Genomic DNA, 20003 nt, shown 5'->3' with positions numbered 1-20003 from the left:
CACTGACAGATATACACTACCATGTGTAAAATAGCTAGCTAGTGGGAAGTTGCTGTATAGGACAGGGAGATCAGCTCAGTGCTTTGTGACCACCTAGAGGGGTGGGATAGGGAGGGTGGGAGGGAGGCGCAAGAGGGAGGGGATATATATATATACATATAGCTGATTCACTTTGTTGTACAGCAGAAACTAACACAACATTGTAAAGCAATTATAATCCAATAAAGATGTAAAAAAAAAAACCTTCTTAGGTTAGATGACTTTAACATGTATATATTCCAAAATTTATATGGCATTCCTAAAAGTCTGATATGTCCTGGTATAAGGTTATCAGGCATAATTCTAGTTATTATCTTAAAATGTTGTATGTCACAGAAATATCCAAGTTCCTTGTCAATTGCATTATAATCAAATATTTAACCATGCCATTTTAAGTCTTTTGCTGTTTATAAACAATCATTGTTTTACTCTGATGCTTTCATAAAATGAAGATCTTCAAGAAGGTTCATAAAAAGGACTTTTTAACAATTATAAGTTTCTGATAACTTTTAGATCATACCACTGAACTGGGTAAGAAATTAAAAACTCTAATGGAAAACCTGATGATTTCATCCAGATCAACAGGAATTAATTACACAGGACTGAATGAACGGATAAATATGGTTTATAATTTTATGACTTTTTAAAAATATACTGGCTTTTAATCTTTGTTTTCTAGAAAACCTTTCCTCTTACACTAATTATGACCTACAACAAACTGATAAAGTATACTTTTGTAAAGAAGATGAAATATTTATCTTTTTCTCTCAACCTGATCCTTCCAGAATTTGGCTTCTCCACCTGGCTCCCCTGTGGACCTGATGGCTTATTGTGACCAGATTACAAATAGTTTACTAATCATTGTTTTAATGTGCTCTCTCTTGTTGTTTTCAAATTATTTATGCCTTGTGGCTCTCTCTGTTGCACTACGACTTTATTAATGTTGCTAGTTGTATTACTTATATCCTGTCTGTTTTATAAGATTGTTGTCTCCTGCATTACGAAAGTGTAACCTGGCCTTCAACAAAATTAATGACATCTCAGGATAGTTGATCATATATGTAGCTCTATATAGAATAACTGTCATAGTGCAATTCTAGGTATGAGAAAAAGCAACAAGGGAAAACATTTCCTGGATTATGCTAAACTCGTAAGCCAGGCGATCCAGAGAATTTTAGATTATCAGCACAGTGAGTGGCCCAGAATTTTTGCCTGGTCTAGGAAGACTTCCCAGTGCCTTGGGACAAAATTGCTCATGGAATGCCTCCCAAATGTTGGCTGAATTTATGACCAAGATGAGGCCCTGTGGACAAAGAATGTTGCCTTATCAGCAAACAAAGGATGTTGTAGCCATCAAGCCATCAGTCACTGCAACGGCTTCCAGCAGCGCACCCAAAAAAAGATACTGGCCCTAGATAGTTAAGATGCATATCAAAGGAATAATTTCATTAAGCCCAGACTCTTGCATCTTCTCATAAGTAGGAAAGCACTAAATTCATTAACTTGAGATGTCTGTTTTTTCTTTAAATGACAGTAATCTTTTGGTGTTTGACTACCTGGTTTTTTTGTTTGTTTTTCAAAAACTCCTATATATCCTGGCTTCTCCCTTACTTCTTTAGAACAGTCCCTCAGAGCTATCTGAGAGCCCATCTCCTGGGCTTACATCCTCAGTATGCCTGCTGAATAAAACATAATTCTCAACTTTTAGGTTGTGCTTTTTTTTTCAGATAACACCATCAAACGACGTTTGGCAATTCTGAAGTGACATATTATTTTGAAATAAGGATATATTTATAATTTTTTCAAATGGAAAAATCACAACGTAATATTTTATTTATCACTGCCACCTCTGGTACAGTTACTGGTGCTTGAGCCTGGACCTCTCTACGGTCACAGGCTCTTGTGGAGATTTTCTTAGCAAGCCCAGCACCCTCACTGTTTCAGCTAGATGATGTCACGTATGATAGGGGTTCCTTACCCTATCTTTTATAGTTCCCTTGTTTCTACAAAAACAGAAGAATCTTTGCATCTCTCTACCGAGTGAAGAATTACAATTCATTATTACTTATAGGTAGCTCCTTAAAATGCTTTGTTAGCTAGTATCAGTGCTCAAAAAGATATGTCATCCCCCACTATAAAGGTGATGTCTCCTCCTGTCTTAGTTTGGGTTCTCTCAGAGGCAGATTCTGAAAAAAGGATTGGAGTGCAAGTAGGTTATTTGGAAGGGGATCTCGGTAGAGGAATGGGGATGTGAGACAGGGAGGGAAAGGCAGTTCATAGAGAGGAAGCATTCACAAGCCCATTGCCACTGGGGCAGCTGGGAGACTCCTTGGAAACTGCAGAGTACCCCTTGGAGTGTTGTACCATAATTCCCACCTGTTACTGGTTAAATGCTGCTCCTGAGGGCATGGATTGCTCAGCACTTGCCACTCACCCTGTGCACAAGCCACGTGAGCTTCTGCAACCAGAGCAAAAGTCTTCAGGAAGAGTCACAGAAGCCAAGTGCTTTAATCGTAGCAGGGAGTGCTACAGAACGTGGGTAGGGCACCAAAGGAATCTGCTATCCCCACTTCGGCAACCTCTGAACTCTTGATATGAAATCATATCACAGACCCTGCCCTTTGATAGATAAAGCAGGAAGAATTATGACTCACCTCAGCCCTTAAAGGAAAAAGGAAGGGCCTTCTTCCCCAAAGAGCCACATCCTATTTTTCCATGGGTGGCCAGACAACCTCCAATAACCCTTGTCCCGAATCTGTGGGTGAGACCACTGCTGCACATCATGGTGATAAAATGCGTACACTCAAGACAAAAATCTTCCACTAATACCACGGGACTTTTACTAACAATGACCTAGACTAGAGATGGCAAACTGATTCCACCTGTGGGTCAACCCTGATCAATTGGTGGTGGCTGCCAGAGCACTGCGTTGAGAAGAATTCTGAAGCATGGAGAGAAAGAGTGTGTTATGGATTAGGGCAGCTGGGTACATATACATAAGGGGTACCAATAAAAATCACTGAAAAACTTCAAAATCCTTTCAGGAATGTACTATGTGTGTACATATGCTACTGGAAGGAACATTTTCATAAGATCCTTGGAGGTTGTGTGTGGACGAGGCACGCAGTGGAACCCTCAGAAGGCAGCATGCTCTAGCTACATCTCGAGTGGGGGCTGGGTGGAGGATAGACGGACAGTTCCAGGTTTTACTGTTGACATGGTAGACAAAATTACATTTAAAAGTCTCTTAAGGGCTTACCTGGTGGCACAGTGGTTGGGAGTCTGCCTGCCGATGCGGGGGACGCGGGTTCGTGCCCCGGTCCGGGAGGATCCCACGTGCCGCAGAGCAGCTGGGCCCGTGAGCCATGGCCGCTGAGCCTGCGCGTCCGGACACTGAGCCTGCGCGTCCGGACACTGAGCCTGCACGTCCGGAGCCTGTGCTCCGCAACAGGAGAGGCCACAACAGTGAGAGGCCCGCGTACCGCAAAAAAAAAAAAAAAAAAAAAAGTCTCTTAAAATGTCCTAAAGTTGCTAGTATCTGGGCCCTCAGAAGCTTAAAAGCCTGTACAGTTAAACCCCCAAATGCAAACATGATGTAACCGTTCTACATGGTCCCTAACTGGCCTTCTAAGGTATCCACAGGGCTCAGGTCTGGTAAGCTGAGGGCTTTTATTTTGTTGAGTGGATTGTGTAACCTGGTGGCTGCCTTTAGCTGCCTTCCTTTCTCTTCGCACACCTAGTGCTCTGCTCCTCCTCTCATACTCAATATTGACAAAATGAGGAAGTTAGGCCCGCATCTCACATAACACAGGAAATCACATTTCAGATAGATCAATAAACTAAATGTAAAAGATCAAAATTATTTTAAAAACCTAAATTCGGGGAGTTCCCTGGTCGTCCGGTGGTTAGGATTCAGCGCTTTCACTGCCATGGCCCGGGTTCAATCCCTGGTCAGGGAACTGAGATCCTGCAAGCCTCGGGGCGTGACCAAAATAAGAAAAAAAAAAAAAAGAAAAAAAAAGAAAACAACTTAAAAGTTTGATAATATCCAGTGTTGGCAAGGATGTGCAGCCATGGGTACAATTAACTAAGAGGACTATTTCTACTAAAATTTTTACTTCGTTTCTGGTTATCTATCCTGTAAAAATACTAAGTAAATACTAAGACACCTATACAAGGTTATTCACTGCAGCATTGTTTATAATAGTGGGAAAAAAATTGGAAATAACCAAAATATTCCTCAAAGAAATATGGCTAAATAAATTAAGATGCATCCTTATAGAATGTTACACAGCTTTTTTTTAAAAAAATAAGGTAAATATATACACAATGACAGGGAAATAGCTCTAAGACATGTCAAAACTTACTTGAATTCAATTTCTTCATCTATAAGGTGGAGAGGTTGGACAAAAAAAATCTCTTAGAGTCCTTCTAACTTCACTCTATGAAAACGGAAGTACATCATATGGCTCAAGAATTTTGTGTGCCTAAAAATAGAATTGTCCCCTTTTCAACTTTTTCCCTGGGAAAATCTAAAATTCACAAAACCCGTAACTCTCTTTCTACTTTTTCTCCTTTCTCAAGGTTAAATCTTTCTTTCTCAATTCAGATGATCAAAATATCTTGGAATCTAAAAGTAAATAATAAAACTCTGAGAGTAAATATGTTCAAACAGCTTTACTAAGCGAAAAACCCCTGAATACATGGGTTTCATAGACAATACACTCCAGGGCCAGCAATTAAACGGGTCACTCTACATCCTCTGGGTAATATTGGTGACATTGATCAGCAATGGACTGCTTGGCCAGAAGAGGGCTGTATTTTTTTATTTTTATTATTTTTAAAAGGCTAGGTTTCTTTTCTTTTTAATATTTATTTACTTATTTATTTAGGCTGTGCCAGGTCTTAGTTGCAGCATGCATGCTGAGATCTAGTTCCCCAACCAGGGATCGAACCCAGGCCCCCTGCATTGGGAGCTTGGAGTCTTACCCACCGGACCACCAGGCAAGTCCTGAGGGCTATGTTTATATGAGGAGGAGAGGCCTCATAACCAATGACTGGGGTGTCCTGGAGAAAACTGGTTCCAATTAGAGGGGACTCCAAATTTACATGTGTCAAAAACAATCTCCTAGGAACTGATAAAATAGAAAGGATCTAATTTTAAACAAACAGGAAAGATAACCTAAGGAAGCAGAAGTTTCATTCCATTTTGACTAGATTTCCATAACCACTTGAGAACCTAGAGTTCCTCTGATGCCCTGGTAGGGAATTTGCTTAACCTTTCTGGGCCCCAGCTTCCCCCTATGGAAAGCAGTTATGGGACTTCTGACTCATCTTTCAGGATCATTTTGAAGAAAGGTGAATATTAGAAAATCCATCTGAAAAAAGAAGAGAACACATCAGTCACTGAGGGAAAACCAGGACATAGGGCATAACAAACAATAAATTATCTACTGCCTAAGAAGGTCCTGGAACCAATATAGACAATTATTTTGGTTCTTATTTACAGCCAGAGAGGCCTCTGAAGCTCATTAGAGTCTGGAATTACTTCATACTCTGGGCTGGAAATTTCAAAGGAAAATTTCAAGAAATTCTGAAGGAAACTTCCAAATCCACTAGCTGGTTTGCTCTTCACTAGATGTTAACTGGATTATTTACTTTTAAAAATCAGGCTGAATTTTGCACCGACTGAGCCAAATTTTGCATCTATCTCTGAGCAGCTCTTGCTGTTGTCAGTGTAGCTTCCACGTGTGGACAGGAGAAGAAAATACGGGCCATTGTCCTACCAGATGCAAATTATGGTCCCGATTCAACAAAAAACATCTGTTCTCCACACAGGAAAAAATAAGAACAGACTCTGAAGCCAGACTGATCTTTTGTGACATGGCACCCTGCTCTTGTAGAAATTCACGTTGTGGTTTGTGATTAGCAAGCAAAAAACAAAAAAGATTCTGAAATTCACATGATTTGTAATTTTTCTCAGTTTTGAGGCCTGTGTTAATGATAAAAACTATTACATTTTAATTAGAATAAACTGATAGTTTTTTGAAAGAGAGAAAGAATTTTGAAAGAAGAAATTGTCTGACATAGCTATACATAACAAAGTTGATGCTATATTCCATCATTCTCTCTGGACCTTTGAGAAACCAATACCCAATAAAAAGCAGTATCAATAATATAACTGGGGGCTTCCCTGGTGGTGCAGTGGTTGGGAGTCTGCCTGCCGATGCAGGGGACACGGGTTCGTGCCCCGGTCCGGGAGGATCGCACATGCCACGGAGCGGCTGGGCCCGTGAGCCATGGCTGCTGAGCCTGTGCGTCCGGAGCCTGTGCTCCGCAGCGGGAGAGGCCACAACAGTGAGAGGCCTGCGTACCGCAAAAAAAAAAAAAAAAAAAAAAATATATATATATATATATATAAAACTGATTTCATAATTTTCTGTAGTCACTGATGATTCTTTCATTGAAGGTATGAATGACTGAGATTAAGTGTTGGTGGACTACATATAGATCACACCCCTCAAATTAATCAAATATATTTGATCCCTACCTACTTGTAATAGAATAATACTATAATATTAATCTTACAGTTCTCAATTCTTTGTATTCCTACCCCTCTCCCATCATTTCAGCAGCAGTGAGGGCTTTTTTTTTTTTTTTAAGCCTAGAGCTTTAGACAGCTCTGGGATATTTATTTATTAAAAAAATGGTTTTTCTTGGCTGCATTCGGTCTTAGTTGCGGCACATGGGATCTTCGTTGAGGCATGCAGGATCTTCGGTTACGGCGGGCGGGCTCTTCGTTGTGGTGCGTGGGCTTCTCTCTAGTCGTGGCTCGCGGGTTTTCTCTTTTCTAGTTGTGGCGCGCGAGCTCCAGGGCGCATGGGCTCTGTAGTTTGCGGCACACAGGCTCTCTCATTGAGGCGTGAGAGCTCAGTAGTTGTGGCGCGCGGGCTTAGTTGCTCTGAGGCATGTGGGATCTTAGTTCCCCGACCAGGGATTGAACCCTAGTCCCCTTCATTGGAAGGTGGATTCTTGACCACTGGACCACCAGGGAAGTCCCAGGGCTTTTGTTTTGTACTGCTCCTAAGGTAGTGTCTAAACAGCTAAAATGCAGAGAAAGAAACTGATTCAATGCCTGGCTTTGAGTTTTAAAATCTTGGCTTTGATGATCAAGAGCAAATATGAAGGAGTGTGCCCAACTAGAGTACCCTAGTCAGTAATGAGCACTGATTTTGTTTTTCTTTTTCTTAATAGTAGTTGTTAGAAAATGGTTTTTATTATTTTATGACTGTTAGTCATTTGTACTTCCTCTTTTGTGAATTGTCTGTTTTTATGTTCTTCCCATTTTTGAACTAGAATCTTAGATTTCTCCCCCTTATTTACTTTCACATTGATATACCATATATGTAGCCAATATTTTCTCAGTTTGATATTTCTTTTTAAATGTAGCTTATAATTTTTTTGATCTGTAGAGTTTAACAGGGTTTTTTTGGGGTTTTTTTTGCGGTACGTGGGCCTCTCACTGCCATGGCCTCCCCCGTTGCGGAGCACAGGCTCCAGACGCGCAGGCTCAGCGGCCATGGCTCACGGGCCCAGCCGCTCCACGGCATGTGGGATCCTCCCGGACCGGGGCATGAACCCGTGTCCCCTGCATTGGCAGGCGGACTCTCAACCACTGCGCCACCAGGGAAGCCCCGAGTTTAACAGTTTTATGTAATCAAATCTACACCTTTTTTTCCAGATGATTTCCTCCATGGCTCGTAAACTTAAGATAGTCTTTATCCATACACAGCCAAGAGAAGCATTCACTCATACTTTCTTCTATTTTGTTTGTAGTTTGATTTGTTACAACAAATTATTCTACCAGGTATCTTGTTCATTCCATCAACAAGTATTTCCTGAGCATCCATCTGCCGTGTGACAAAGTAACAGGTGTTAAGGATAAAGCAGTAACCAAAACACTTAGAAAGTAACAACTGGCAATTTCCAAACTGTTGAGTAGTGCTGGGGAAATAGGTTTGGCTGCTTTTGGTACAGTATTGAGCCCAGTGAAGTCGGTCAGGGTTGAGAACTACTGGAACCTCTGCAAACTTTAGCTTTTTTTTTCCGCAGAGAATCCCCTTGAGTTAACTTGATAAACTAACACAATTCCTGCAGCAGTCTAAATCTGATTAACCATAGAGCATTAATATGCTCCAGGTACTAGACAAAAGGTCATCAGAAACAAAGGAACCAAGAGAACTACTTGAGAAGGACTTAGAGAAACAACAAAATACACCTTCACCAAGATTTCGAATCAGGATTCAGAGCAGCAGGGCTGTCGGAGATGATTTAGACTTGGCCTTTGCACGATACACAATTAAAGAAAACCTTAGAACAACCTGTAAATGTGAAAAAAAGAGAACAAAGTCAACTGTAATTAAAGACAGCCTCTGAGTGTTTCACCAGCATCAGGCTAAGTTTGTCATTCAAACTTAACCTGACGCTGCCTTTTGGGCTCAGTCTGTGACCTGGGAGGTGCTGGGCCCAATGGATAGGATTAGAACTGCTTTGTGAGGGCACTGTTTGCTGCTGGGCCTTGAGCAATGGCCTGACCAGAGGATCCCTTTCTGCCTCTCACTCCTGGCCCCAGGACTGGCTTGTCCCTGCAAGCTGTCCCAGTTGGGCCTCATCTCTCAGTGTTTCAGAGCTGCTGTCTGTTGGACCTTCTATCACATGACATGCTATCTCCTAACACGGCACACCCAGCATCGCCATTGGATATTCAGCCTTAAGAAATTCCTGGAAAACTGATAAGGAAGGGAGGGGGAAACTCTTTGCAACCTGCTGCTGTGATTTAAAAGTTGGTGAGTATGATGGTTAATTTTGTGTCATATTGGCTAGGCTGTGGCATTATTTGGTCAAACATGGCTGGATGTTGCTCTGAAGTTCCTTTTAAGATGAGATAAACACTGAAATCAATAGACTCTGAGTAAAGCAGATCACTCTCCATAATGTGGGTGGGCCTCATCCAATCAGTTGAAGGCCTTAAGAGAAAGACTGACATCCCCTGAGGAAGAGGGAATTCTGCCTGCAGACTGCCTGTAACGTCAGCTCTTTCCTGGGTCTCTAGCCTGCCAGCCTGCCCTGCAGATTTTGGACTTACCAGCCTCTACAATCACGTAAATCAATTCTTTAAGATACCTTCCTATCCATCTATCTATCTATCTATCTATTTATTTATCATCTATCTACCTGTCTCCTATTGGTTCTATTTTTCTGAGAACCCTGACTACTACAGTGAGTAGAGGGCTCAAGTAAGCCTACTTTGAGCTTAGACTGAGGAAAGAGCTGAGGAGTAGGTTATCTCCTTTACTTTTTATTTGTATACATATAACATAATCATGGTTTTGCCAGAAAAGTCAGGACTAACTAGGACTAAATAGTCCTGATTTGCATGATGTAATTAAATGCATCAATATTTTGTGTTTCCATGATTTCCAGATGTTTTATCACCCACACTCACTTGAAAACCATTCACCTGACTGTACAAGATTTCTTTTCCCAACCCACTGCCATGCTTCTCTTCTTAAGCTGTACAGCCCCTCAATAGGAGGAGTCTGGCCAATTCCATGAAGTGTTTTCAGGAATGTAATGATATAATCCCCAGACTGAGCATTTGTACAGTGTATCACAGCTTAATAAGGTGTTTTTACATAGTGTTATATATTCTTCTAAATAATTATATAAATTAGGTAAAAGAGGTATAATTATTCTAACTACCTCCATTGTGCCAAAGAAGAAACTGAAGGCCAAGTGTGAATGTGTCATAAAGCTAGTCTATTCAGTGAGTCTATGGCAAAGCCAGGATTAGAAATCAGTTCTCCCATGCCCTCACATAGCACTTTTTCTTACCACCCAAACATGTATCTGACCAGGTAAGCAAACTCTTTGCCAGATTAGAGTGCCAACTCAGCATCCTAAAAAGGAAATTTACTGTCAGTGATTTTTGACAATGAGATGAGAGGAAAGGGAAGCTGGGGCAGTGGGAATCAGGCTTAGCTAGGGCTGAGGGTAGCTGGAGACCTGGAAGTTCAGGGAGTAGCTGGTGAGTCATTTCCATTTTTCTACAAAATGAATTTCTAAAGTGTTAACAAGGGACTCAAGGCTTTTATTCCTCCTTTCTGCAACTTGTCAAAATAAGTTTAATTCAAATGGACCCTATTCTGGAAAGCAATTCCTAATTACCAAGTCAAAATTAATCACTAAGTCTTCTGTGTGCTCATTCACATCTTTTATTATAGGACTAATCATATATTAGACAGGCATGTCTCCCTAACTAGACTACGAGTGCCTTAAGGGCAAGGACTGGGTCTTTCTCTGGGCACTCATTCAACTAAGATTGCAGGCACCTCTTCTATTGTAGACAATGTGCTAGAAGCAGTGGGTACAAAGGTGAACTTCCTCCTCTGGATGGTGAAATATACACAGCCAGTAATTACAATACAATGTGATAAATGTTACAATAAAAGCATGTGTGAAGTGGACAGCACAGAAAAGGGGGCACCTAAACTATTTGGGAGGCAGTTAAGGCTGATTTCCAAGCAACCTCCTGAAAGATAAACATTTGTCAAGTGTACAAAAGGAAAAGGGCACGTCAGGCTCAGGGCACAGCATGTACAAATGCAGATGGAATAAGAGAATTAGTAGTTTTGTATGAACTGGTGTGAGGTTCGAAAGGTATAAAGATTGTAATAAAAAGCCTTGTTTACCATGCTAAAGCATTTCTATTTTATTCTCTAGGTTGGTCCTTCCCAACCTGCAGACCCCAACCTGCAGACCACAGAATTGTTTCAAAGTTTATAATGTAGACTAAATAAATAGGTCTAAAAGGTGTGTGTGTGTGAGTGTGTGTGTGCAGGGGGTGGGGGGCGCTTGTTTAAATGTTTGTAGATACTTTAAGAATATATTCAAAGCTACGTATAAGTGGTATAGGAGTTATAGTAGCTTTTGGTCATTATTTTTATAAATCAATAAATACTAAAAACAGAAGTACTATTGTGTGAGGGTCCAAAGGATTTTGTTATATCATCAAAAGCGATCCTTATAGTTAAAGTCATGAGAAGTCAGTGAAAGATATTTTCTTTTTTAAGAAAAAAAAATTTTATTGCTTTTTTTCATAAAACATGACACATTTAAAAACTTTAGAAAATACAGATAAACAAATGAGAAAAGAAACACCCAATAGTCCTAATACCCAGAGATGCTCAATATTCATATTTGTTATATAAACTTCCAATATATACATATATATACACAAATATTTTAAATTCTATACATAATTGTACTCTCTTTACTTATATTTATAAACATCTTTTTGACACTTATTACATATAGGCATCTGCATCATCATTTTAAATAGCTAAACAGTATTCTATTGATGGGTATTCTATAATTTATCTCCTATTGTTGGACATTTAGGTTGTTTCTAATTTTTCCATTACAAATAGTAAAGAGATAAATATCTCTGTGTTTATATATCCACACCTTCCAATTAGGACATACATCTGGAAGTGAGTCAAAGTATATGAGCATTTTGAGGCTTTGATGCATATTGTCAAATTACCTTCAGAAAGTTTACACCCACTTTTACCCAACCACTTGTGTATGAGTGTTCATTCCCATACCTTTGTCAGTGTATAATAATAATAATAGTTACTATTATTTCAGTATTCGACAAGTAGAAAGCATTTTAAATTACTTTTCTACTGAGGTTGAACTTTTTAAAAAACTGCTTCAAGGGATAATTTACACTTCATAAAATTCAATGTAAGTGTACAATTCAATGATTTTAGTAATTATATAGTTGTGCAACTATTACCACAACCCACTTTTAGAACATTTCTATCACCCTAGAAAAATCTCCTCCACATGGCCATACACAGTGAGTCCCTGCTCCCACCCCCAGACACAGGCAACTATTTCGCTTTCTGTTCCTATAAATTTGCCCTTTCTAGACATTTCATATAAATGGAACTGTTAGTCTTTTGCATGTAGCTTCCTTCACTTTCATGTTTTTGAGGTTTATTCGTTAGCACAGATCAGTATTTCGACTCTGAACTTTTTAAATCTTCATGTTAACTTGCAGTTGTTCCTCTGAGAGCTGTCTGTTACAAAGGCCCTTGCCCATTTTTCTATTGGGGCACTGAAGGATTTTACAGAGGAGGGATATAATCAGGTTCATGTTACATTAAGAGAATTCTAGCAGCACTGGGAAGGATAACTCTATATTTGCATTTCCAGTTCTAGGACAATCATCAATACGTTTACTGCACTGAATTATGCTTTATCTACCTACAATAAAGAATTATAATATAAGCTACAAAGAACTATAAAATTATAAAAGGTATAATTATTTGAATAGTTTCCTCTCCTTAAGGAGTGTCATAAAGTTCTAATTTAGTCTCTAAAAAAAGAGACAATTATGCAGTTGATTTTACTTTACTGTAGTGAAAATAGGTCCCTTCTGGGACAAAGTGAAGTATGAATAAATAAATGTTACCTTATTCTAATGTTGCTCTTGGTGGCTTGTTTTCTGCATCAAGAGCCCTTAAAATGTTCCTCATCTCTAAGGTTCATTGAATAGGTATTTGACAAACAGTATCTTTGAACTCTATTATTTCTGTAAAGTTAAAAGGAAACCCCCCTGCTGCAAAACCCATTCCCAAGTAAAACCTCTCTAAAAAAGAAAAATGTCCTATTGTGATCCCATATTAACCATTACTGAATTTGTATCCCATGCTATTTTGCTAAATCCAATTAGACTCTTTGAGAAGTAAAGGCTCAGATCTAGTAAAAGCTGCAGTTCTTAAAGGTAGCAGAGGCACTCAAAGCTTGACATATTCGAGTGCTGAAACTTTTCTTCATTACACCTCCTTCAGTCTTCTAAGTCCCGTCCCCAGAGCTGTGTGGATGATTTACCTTAAAGCTAAAAAACGTTAAAGCAAGGGATCCTCACTTGTATGGGGTTCTTCCTAATTTTGTATGTTTTTCCTTAAGAGGGAAGAACAAATTATATAACTTCAGGCCCCACTAAACTTGGACCTGCCCTGTAACCAATGACCTCTATCCCCCATCCCAAAGGTTCTTTGTAAGTTGGTCCTTTACTTCATGGCTTGAGTCTAGATAAATTTCTACAAGCCTTCTTTTAATACAGACATCCTTTTAGAAAGCTTGTCATGCAGATAATAAAGTAACAACATAAATGATTCACCTAGAGTCTCATCACTTCAACAGGTAACCCACATTTATTCTTCTGTGGCCCCTTTCAGTTTTTGTCCGCATGTCTACATAACTTTGTGTGATTATAATTAAAGTTGTTTTATCTTGGAAAATGACCAGCTGCCCGAGTTCAGAGGGTGGGCAAGGATGCTGTCAGGGCCACATCCACCTTGTTCACCACTGGATGCTCTGTGCTTAGCACAGAGTCTGGCATCCGGTTAGTACTTAAATATTGGCCGAATTGGCCGAGAGACTAATTCTGAAACTGAATGGCCCAATTTTTTTTTTTGGGGGGGGGTATTGAACTCCAAGTAGAAACGAAAAACTCTTAAAAAGTAGCAATTATTGTTTTCCATTAAAGTGGAATCCTGCCTCATTAATTGATTGATTAAACAGGTGTATATTAAGTGTCTGTTAAAACCAAACACAGTTGGATTACTTGAGATATCAAGAGAGACCCAAAGGAGGAAAAATCTGCAGAGAGTGTGCTCTTTCTAATCCCTATCCCAGCCCTGAACTTTATGGCCTGAGATGAATAAGGAGAATGGAGGAATTTTTAATCTTTTAAAAAGACACAGTCTTATTTTATCTTTGCAGAAGAGTTGAGAAAAATACTAAAAAAATGGCATTGGGGAAAAAAAGGAATTTTACTTAAGGCAGGCAGAAGATTAGAGCTCTCTATTGCCTTAAATGGCTCTGTAAGATTATGACACTAAGCTCTTTGCCAGAAACTGGGCTACACTTATCTGAAGTGCCACATTCATTCTGAAATGCTCTTAGAGGGAGAAGTCACACAGTATTATTGTCCAAAAGGGATGATCATTTTAGGTTTTGGTTAACATACAAAGCATATACCTTTTTTTTTTTTAGGATCTAGAACATGAGGGAGGGCATGTGAGACATGCATCGGTCACTTGAGTGACCTCATGTGACACATGCAGAGTCACTTGAGAAGTCTGACCCTGCAAAAGATTGTCTCCTTCTACCCTGGGGTCAGTGCTACTAGGCAATGGCATTTCCTGGCAAAGTTCAATTAAACAAAATCCCAGACTCGTTTTTCTTCAAAATAATTTTGATTTAATTTCTTCTTTTATATAAAAAGACAACAAATTACATTTCAGAGAACAGTGTTTAGGTTATGAGGTTCCCGTCAGAGCTGTTTTGCAAAACATGTTTACATAATCTGAAGTGAAGTCGGCAGTCGACTGTGAAACTGGGGCCAGCCAGACTGCCTTGTGCGCGTTCCATTTTCGACAACAAACTAATATAACATTCTATTGTTTAGGTGTCAGCTAGATTTGAATTTTCTTTTGGACGTTCGAATTGGGATGAGAAAACAAACCACCACCACATCACCATGACCAGATTTTAAAAAGCAACAGGTCAGTGCTTTGTAAAGAAAACAAGCAGCATCAATATTTTCTGCTCTAATCAATGAGCCCAAACATTTGACGTTTTGAATACAGATAAATAAGTCAAATTTTTGGAGAGAAAATCTTATAGAATCTTTCTGTTTGTACTGCCCAATGTGTTACTGATTATTTCCCCTATTGACCAATTGTACTTTGCGGTCCAAGATTCACAGAAGTGAATCTTGCAGTGTTAAAATGCAAAGAGAACAATAAACAGTATACAGAAGCAGTTAAATACTTCTTATAAAACTTATCTTAGAGAAAATTTGCCAAAATAAAAGCAATTACACTTTAGAAGATCCCACTTGATGGCGAATGTATCAAACACCTAAAATTTTGGACAGTTATTAGGAGAAGGCTGAAAATGTGTCCTTGCAGCTTTACCACTCAGCTTCGTTTACCTGCCCTCCCTGAGGAGCCTGACTGGAAGGGATCTGTTTCTCTTTGTCTGAAAGTGCCTTGCATTATAGTTAACTGTAGGCGTAGTTTACTGGACCACAAGTTCCTTTAGGATATGAGTGATGTCTTATACATATTTGCCTTCTCCAAAGTACCGAACATGGCAGTGCTGGGGCTCAGGACAGGCTGCCCCAAGATATGTCACAGTGGCATAGTGATTATTTTGAATTAAAGTTACTTGAGAAACAGCTGGTGGAAACAAAAGATATAAAAAACACTTGACTTCCCCCTTCCCCATGAAAGCAAGAAATAAGTCTCCCAGGTGAAGGTATCCTCCCTATACCAGGAGGCTACAAAGCGTCCTTATCACCCGAGTTAGGGAACTCAAGGCTTAAAAAGCTATACTATAAACAAATGTTGTTACTTCTTCATCAGTTTGCTCCCTAGCATAACTTAAATCTTCATAAATCTTTCTTTGTCTAAAAATGATATATGAACAACTTGCTTTGGTCACTTCGGGGGTCCCATTTCTATGAGAATTCTACACATGCAAATTAAATTGTTTTGTTTTGCTTCTTTCTCCCGTTAATATGTCTTGGGTCAATTTAATTATTAGACCAGCCAAAAGAACTCAAGAGGGATGGGGGGAAATTTCCCCCTCCCTGATCGTAGTTATTCAATTATTTATGGAAATGAGTAAGTCAAAATACAGATAAAAAAATTCTCCTAATGAACTCCAAGTAGAAACCAAAAACTCTTCTGCTTCTGCATTTAGTGGCTGTATTGTATTTGCAAAATATATTTAGCATAAATGAAGTGAATATTTCCCTCTAATACAGTCCCTTTTTGTGGGTAAATTTATTCTTTATTCCAATACATTTTTGGGGTGTGATGATGAAACTGATTTTGGATGATCACCCGTAGGTGTCAAATGTCAAAGCATATTTCTTTGCCCTTTCTGGCACAGTATTAGTATACCACATATTCATCCAGAGCCTTTCCAAGGAAGAGCTCTCTAAACAAGCTATTTTAAATTTTATAACGTCCTCAGTTATGTGTTAAATAAGCTAAATTCAAAGAAACTATAAGATTAACCACATCGGAGCAAAAAGTGAAAGAAACTTAATCAGAAAATTCAAAGAGATGACAGCAAAGAAAGTCTAAAATTAATTGTAATATGATCAGAATGAGATCTCATCTCATCATTTTAATTTGTGAGCCAGGACACACGTACACAAAGAGTTTTCCGACCAAGCTAATTAATAGGCCAAAGGAGCTGGTTTTGTGAAGAAAAACCTAAGGAGGCAAAGTCATTCAGTATAAGTCTAACATAGGATTTTGGAAATTCTAAATCAGCAAGTCTCTTAAAGAAAACAAAAAGCAAATATCGGGTTTCCCTGGTGGTGCAGTGGTTGGGAGTCCACCTGCCAATGCAGGGGACACGGGTTTGTGCCCCGGTCCGGGAGGATCCCACATGCCGCGGAGCGGCTAGGCCCGTGAGCCATGGCCGCTGAGCCTGCGCTCCGCAATGGGAGAGGCCACAACAGTGAGAGGCCCGCATAACGCAAAAAAAAAAAGCAAATATCACGTTGCTTTTCAGTTTAATCAATAATGCATTTTCATATTCACTTTGATTATTAAATGCACAAAAATATATCAAATCACTTTTCTGTGTGTTAAAACATTCAAGTATATCATTGAAAAAAGGCAATGCAACTTTGTCTCTGAAGTTTTTAAAGACAAGGGAGGCAACTAGAGATAAACAAGGATTAAGCCTGGAAGATCTCTCAAGGTCTGGCTTTTGATTCCTATGTCTCTAACTGAACAAAACCCTCAAGTCATAAAAGCACAGAGATACATTTTCTCCACGCCTTATATTCCTGTTCTAAGAGAGGTTAGCACCGGGATCCAGACACATAACGCAGCATTTTCTAATTACCTAATTTCTACCAGCAGTTTCTGCTAACAACAACAACAAACAACTTCAGAGAGACTGTCTCCCTCAATAAACGTAACTAAGTTCAAGTGCATATTAAGGTTTGTAGAGATGAAATGACATAACTTGAAGATTGACTTTAAAATGTTTCAGTGGAAAAGAAAAAAAGGGGGATAGGTGAGCAATGTGGCAAAGTCTTATAATTACTAAATGTAGGGGATGGGTATGGGGGGATTTATCATATTATTTTTTTCTACTTTTGTGTATGCTTGAGAATTTTCATAATGAGACTTTTTAAAAAAGAGCTTTAGGCAATATAGTTCATCAGTATAGGTATGGGTCTATGGACTAGATAGAAAGCTCTGCTAAAAAGAAGAATGGCTGGTCTTGAATCTGGGGCTCTTTACCAGGTTTAAAAAACCATTTCACCTGTCTTTCTCAAAGGAAGGAAAATCACACAAATCTACACATTATCTTGGGATGTGTATTAACACAATACACTGTTTAATGTTACCATAAAATTAGAGAAATCTAACTTTTCCAGCTGAACATGGAGGCTATATTACATGAAAGACATGGATTTAGATTTTGGTTTAGCTTTTAGTTTGAAAGAAAAAGAAGAGAGTGTTAATCAAAGAATTCAGATTCCCTAATCCTTTTCTCAGATCCAAGTAGTTTTTCTTTTGGGGATTTAACCGCTACCCTGACAGTTACAGAAGTTAAGATGAGGGGGTCTCCTTCTGGAGGTCATACTTTGAACAGAAGTAATCCTTTCCTGTGTTGAAGAAATCACTTTCACCCTCAGCAGAAAATACACTTTTAAGGAGGCCTCACTCTTTCTGGCCCCTCTCTATTCCCTTAATGCCTCATATATCCCTCTCTTCCATGCTTCCTATATTCTTCCCCACTGGTCCTGTCATCACATCCTATGCAATCCTCAGAGGTCCAAAAAGCCAAAGAGCCCCCTGGGTCTATGAGGACAATACTTGTTCCTATGCAAAATGTGGCTTGGGGGACTGGAACTGGATTAGAAACAAAAGAGGAGTCAGATAGCAACAAATTCTCTCCTAGTTCCTTTATTTTACATAAGTTTCATGACCATGGGGCCTGTTCTGACATTGCTTTTTTTTTTTCCTTCTTTCTTTTTTAAAACAGAGATTAAGGGCTCACGTAAGAATTCACTCTACTAACACTGATGTCATGGACACTTCTTTTTTAGAATGAGGTATTTGGTTTACTGTCTAAAACAGTAAAGGTTTGGGCAAACTGCAGAAATGATATAGCAAGTAATAAAATAAAAGTGAATAACTGAAACATAAAACAGAAATGGGATCTGGCAACATAGTTGCTCTGACACTCTGAGAAGCATTATTGTAGCCAGAATAAACCCACCCACCCTACATCTCTAAAAGCAAAACCCAGCATGATTTTTCCTAGGGGCATACATTTCTACTCAGAAAAGACAGTGAGAATGAAGAGATGAGTGAATATGAAAATGGTAAAGAGATTAAGACCACTCTTACTGCCCTTTTCCCCATTCTAACACGAATTACTTATTAATGGACCACTATTTCCCTTGGTTTCAAATTACCTTAGGAAAACATTAATAATTACAGCAACAACAGCATTTACAAGTGAGTTTATGTGGAACTGTTGTCAGAGTTCAAAACACCATGAAAGATCTGGAGAAGACAGTTGACTATTTCACATAAAAAACTGAACAATTAGGTTAGCCAGGCCCAAAATAATGATGAAAATGTGAGAGATTAACTTAGGCCATGTTAGACGCTCTTCTTGGTAGAGGGAAATTATATAGATGAGAGATGGATATATGAATACAAAGGCCAGGCCACATGCTGCTCCTGAATATCTGCAAAATAAAAGCTTTTGGGTTAATATTCATCCTGCGTTTTTCTGATTTACAATTATGGTAAATATAGTACAATTTAAATCCTCCTCAGTCTGATATTACAATAAAATTGTTTTTGATTCATTTGTTGACATAAAGCATTTGAGTTTAAAACTTATTTTACTTGCTAAGTTAATATAAAATATTATTTCCTGTTCATCTTTATAGCATCTGCTTGACAAAGAGTTTTTTATTCATCTCTCAAATCTCCCTCGTTCCTCATGGCTACTTCCTCAGAAACATCTGGAGATAGGCTTCATACCTTTGATCTTTTATAAACTAATTATAAATTCTGAGCTGTTGAAGGACTGCTAGCATCTGCTTAAGACTGAGAGTGCCTCCTTGGCATTCAGCATAATTATCAAAGATAGTAACAAAAATACCTAAACACATGACAGAGGAACCTATACTTTCTTCTCTCCTTCCCTATACTTAGTTTTCTTGAAAACAGGTTAATGGGAACTTGTAAATCCATTATATTCAATAAGCATCAGGCTAAAAGTCTCCCCTTTTGTTTCTTGCTACTTTCTTAGGTAAGGGTCTTCCAAAAAGTGACTCAGTCCTGCTTTCTACAGGTCAAGGAAATCAGATCATTCGAAATTTCAGTTTTCCGTGAGAATCTGAGGTCACAAATATATTCCCAATCTACTCAACCTATCACAATGTATTTGGAGAAAGGATATTAAGGAAAGAGCCATCTGGGATCTAAACTCTTACTTTATGACTACAATCGACACTGAAATATGTTCTTGAGTAGAAATGGATTAAGAAAGTTAGGACATAGCCTTGACATATTAGGGACATTTGAGGTACCCCAAGAAGTTATATATTATATATTAAAAACAACTTTATTTTGGATAAAGAAAAAGGAATACAGTAGAAAATTATGAGAAAAACAAAAAAGAGAAGGGGAAAGGTACATAAGGCTAAGGGATAATGGGGCTTCTAGAGTCAGGAATAAGCAGAAATGGAAGATAATGAGCACCTTAACTGATACCAGGGAACTACATTTGAATGTTACCAGTTTTAAATACTCACAGGAGTTTTA

The 20003-nt window shown here is 38.8% G+C and overlaps 1 protein-coding gene across 23 annotated transcripts in view; it reads right to left on the bottom strand.

Moving 5' to 3' along the window:
* The window catches only part of SLC38A9 (solute carrier family 38 member 9), a 137478-nt gene that overhangs the window by 15148 nt on the left and 102327 nt on the right, over window positions 1-20003 (bottom strand). For 7 of the 23 annotated variants that reach the window (XM_004275147.4, XM_033437861.2, XM_033437860.2 and 4 more), the window contains one exon: window positions 16695-18916. In XM_004275147.4, coding sequence (XP_004275195.1) covers window positions 18751-18916 — 166 coding nt within the window. In that variant the 3' untranslated portion in view covers window positions 16695-18750. Of the gene's footprint in view, window positions 1-3298; window positions 5418-7768; window positions 8421-16694; window positions 18917-20003 lie in introns of those variants that run through there. The other 16 variants (XR_004486147.2, XR_007476420.1, XR_004486151.2 and 13 more) reach the window with 8 other exon arrangements.

This window comes from Orcinus orca, chromosome 3 (assembly GCF_937001465.1).
Source record: "Orcinus orca chromosome 3, mOrcOrc1.1, whole genome shotgun sequence".
Classification (NCBI taxonomy): Eukaryota; Metazoa; Chordata; class Mammalia; order Artiodactyla; family Delphinidae; genus Orcinus; species Orcinus orca.
This window is presented reverse-complemented; position numbering and strand designations above follow the sequence as displayed.